This window comes from Carlito syrichta, unplaced genomic scaffold (genome assembly GCF_000164805.1).
Source record: "Carlito syrichta isolate Samal-C Ts95f unplaced genomic scaffold, Tarsius_syrichta-2.0.1 Scaffold306319, whole genome shotgun sequence".
Lineage (NCBI taxonomy): Eukaryota > Metazoa > Chordata > Mammalia > Primates > Tarsiidae > Carlito > Carlito syrichta.
Genome location: NW_007250415.1, coordinates 289,141 through 292,262, shown reverse-complemented (window position 1 = coordinate 292,262; position 3,122 = coordinate 289,141). Strand labels below are relative to the sequence as shown.

General features: G+C 55.7%; 1 protein-coding gene across 1 annotated transcript in view; it reads left to right on the top strand.

The window, feature by feature from the left end:
- The window catches only part of PNPLA1 (patatin like phospholipase domain containing 1), a 44,031-nt gene that overhangs the window by 20,788 nt on the left and 20,121 nt on the right, over positions 1-3,122 (top strand). Inside the window, exon 2 of the mRNA XM_008062996.1 lies at positions 770-1,002. Coding sequence (XP_008061187.1) covers positions 770-1,002 — 233 coding nt within the window. The remainder of the gene's footprint in view (positions 1-769; positions 1,003-3,122) is intronic.

Sequence of the window (3,122 nt, the reverse complement as noted above, 5' to 3'; positions counted from 1 at the left end):
ACTCACCTCAGCCTCCCAAAGTGCGGGATTACAGGCTGAGCCACCGAGCCCGGCTTCCAGTGTTTTCACTGGCATCTCATGTAGGCCCCTAGAAACGTGGTCTGGTAGTGGATTTCCAGGCAGGGTGACAAGAAGTTGGCCAGGTATGGTGTCTCACACGTGTAATCCCAGCACTTTGGGAGACCAAGGCAGGAGAATCACTTGGGGCTGAGAATTCGAGACCAGCCTAAACATTGTACATAGTGAGACCTCGTCTCTATAAAGAATAAAATAATAAGCCAGACATGGTGGCATGCACCCTTAGCCCTAGCTACATGGGAGACTGAAGCAGAAGGATCACCAGAGCACAGGGGTTTGAGGCTGTAGTGAGACATGATCATGCCACTGTATTCCAGCCCGGGTGCCAGAGTAAAATCTCCCCTCCAAAAAAAAGCAGTTGGGGAGAGCTATTTTGGGGTGGGAACATATTCCTCTAGCTGTCGATATGAAAGTGTCTATCATGTAGCTACTCCTGGACATGGGTCAGGACTCCCAGGTCCAGCTCTGCCATGGCCTGGCTGTGGATTCCCTGGAGCCAGTGACTTCCTTCTTCAGTGTCTTGCTTCCGTCATGTGCAAAATAGCAGGCCAAATCCTGGGACCTGGCTGTCTTCAGAATCCCAGGTTTCCCGGTTGGTCGGTCGCAGGAGGAGTTGGCCAAATCACCCCAGACCTCTCTTGCCCCCTGGCCACCGGGTGATAAGGACCGCCCCCCTCTCCTTGCTCTGCAGACGAGTACCTCCGAGTCCTCAACGTGGGCGTGGCCGAGGTGAAGAAATCCTTCCTGGGGCCCTTGTCCCCGTCCTGCAAGATGGTGCAGATGATGAGGCAGTTTCTGTACCAGGTCCTGCCCGAGGACTCCTACAAGGTGGCCACGGGGAAGCTCCACGTGAGCCTCACCCGCTTCACCGACGGCGAGAGTGTCGTGGTCTCAGAGTACACGTCCAAGGAGGAGCTCATCGAGGCAAGGGGGCTGGACCGGGAGGGCAGACTGGGAGGGGGTGGCAGGGCTGCGCTGCTCCGTCTCCATGGCCCTGGACGGGAACCCGGCCGCCTCACTGCCCTAGTCCTTCCTTGCTTCATGCCCCCAGCGTCTCCCATTGTCGGATGAGGTGGACACGGAGAAGCCTAAGACGAACCCGAGGTGACCTCCATCCTCAGCACCTCAGCACCTGCATCCAGGCCTCAGCCCCTGCATCCAGGCCTCAGGCCCTCCTTTCGTGTCTGTCGTGCCCAGCCCTCTGTGCTAATCCCAGAGCTTCTCAGAGGTTGGAGTGTGACCCATAGAGGGCCCATGGCTCCTTCAGGGCCTTCCAGCCCGGGTTGCAGTGCATCCCCCTGAATTACTCCCAGTTTGCAGGAGTCATCAAGTGAGAGGGGCCCTCACATTTGTCCTTCTGCCCTCTCTCTTCCAGTGGCCCTTGATAGAGGATTGAATTCTCACCAAATCAGTTATCACTTAGAAAAGTGCACTCTGGCCAGGCGCGGTGGCTCATGCCTATAATCCCAGAATTCTAGGAGGCCAAGGCAAGAGGTCCCTTGGGACCAGGAGTTCGAGACCCAGCCTAGACAACATGGCAAGACTGCATCTCTACAAAAACAATTAAAAGATTAGCCAGGCATGGTGGTGCGCACCTGTAGTCCCAGCTACTTGGGAGGCTGAGGGAGGAGGATGGCCTAAGCCCAGGCAGTTGAGGCTGCAGTGAGCTGTGATCATGCCACTGCACTCCATCCTGGGTGACAGAGTGCAACCCCCCGACTCAAAAAAAAAAAAAAAGAGGCCGGGCTTGGTGGCTCAGCCTATAATCCCAGCGCTTTGGGAGGCCGAGGTGAGTGGATTGCCTGAGCCCGCGGGTTCGAGACCCGCCTGGGCAGCGAGACCTCATCTCTACAATAAATCAAAAAATCAGCCGGGCGTGGTAGCACATGCCTGTAATTCCGGCTACTCGGAAGGCTGAGGCGGAAGGATCGCCGGAGCCCAGCAGGTGGAGGCTGCAGTGGCCCGGAGCGTGCCACTGCACTCCACTCTGGGTGACAGAGCGAGACTCCAACTCAAAAGAAACAGAAAGAAAAAAGAAAAGCGCATGCTAACTCCACCAGTGTGATGTTCTAAGCTCACTAATATAAATTTCAATTACAAATTATGATGGTTGGAGTGTGCCATGGATAGGTTCACCTTTCTTTCAGGGCAAAAGGGCAAAGCTGCATGGCCCTCCACCTCCACCCCATACGTCCATTCTCCTCCCCTCCCCCCCGCACAAGGCCTTTGCCACCCCATCCTCACAGCTCCACATGGGCCTGGCCATGATCCTGGGCGCAGGAGGTGAACGGGCAGTGGACATGGCCACCTCCTCCACCCACTTCACGGCTCCCTGGACTTATTGGCATCCAGTTCTCCAAGAGCTGTCTCCTCACACCCACCCCATTCTGACTTCATCTCCCACTGCTGCAGTTTCCCCCCTACCTGCCCCCTCCTATCATGCCAACTCCAGTAAACCAGGCCTCTGGGCCTTTGCACCTGCTGTATCCCCTGTCTGGATGCCCTCCCTCCTTCGCCTGCTTGAGGAAACGCCCATCACTCCTGGCATGGGACTTTCCTTCATCACCTCCTGCCCAGCCCTGCCCTGCCCCTCCCTTGGGGCCGTGGGCTCAGGCAATCCCCTTACTGAAGGGGTCCAGCCCTGCAAGCGTCGTGAGATTTCCTGAAGGAGAGACAGATAGGCGAAAGACGAAGATAATATACTCGGACACCTGCTTCCTGAATAGATGACGTTTAATGTTAGCTAAGGGAAAGCTTTTATGCCATTTGTAAAGGGGCAAGACAAAGAAAATTCCTCCGTCTTTGTCAATCAGGCGGGCGTCCAAGGCTGGCTCCCAACAACTTACCTTGGCCTCCCAAAGTGCTGGGATTACAGGTTGAGCCACCAAGCCCGGCCTCTTTTTTCTTTTTTTTTGAGTCGGGGGGTTGCACTCTGTCACCCAGGATGGAGTGCGGTGGCATATCACCTCCATCAAAGCACCTGTCACCCAACTGTACCATCACCTGCTTGCTTACTCCTCTCTCTCTCTCTCTTTTTTTTTTTT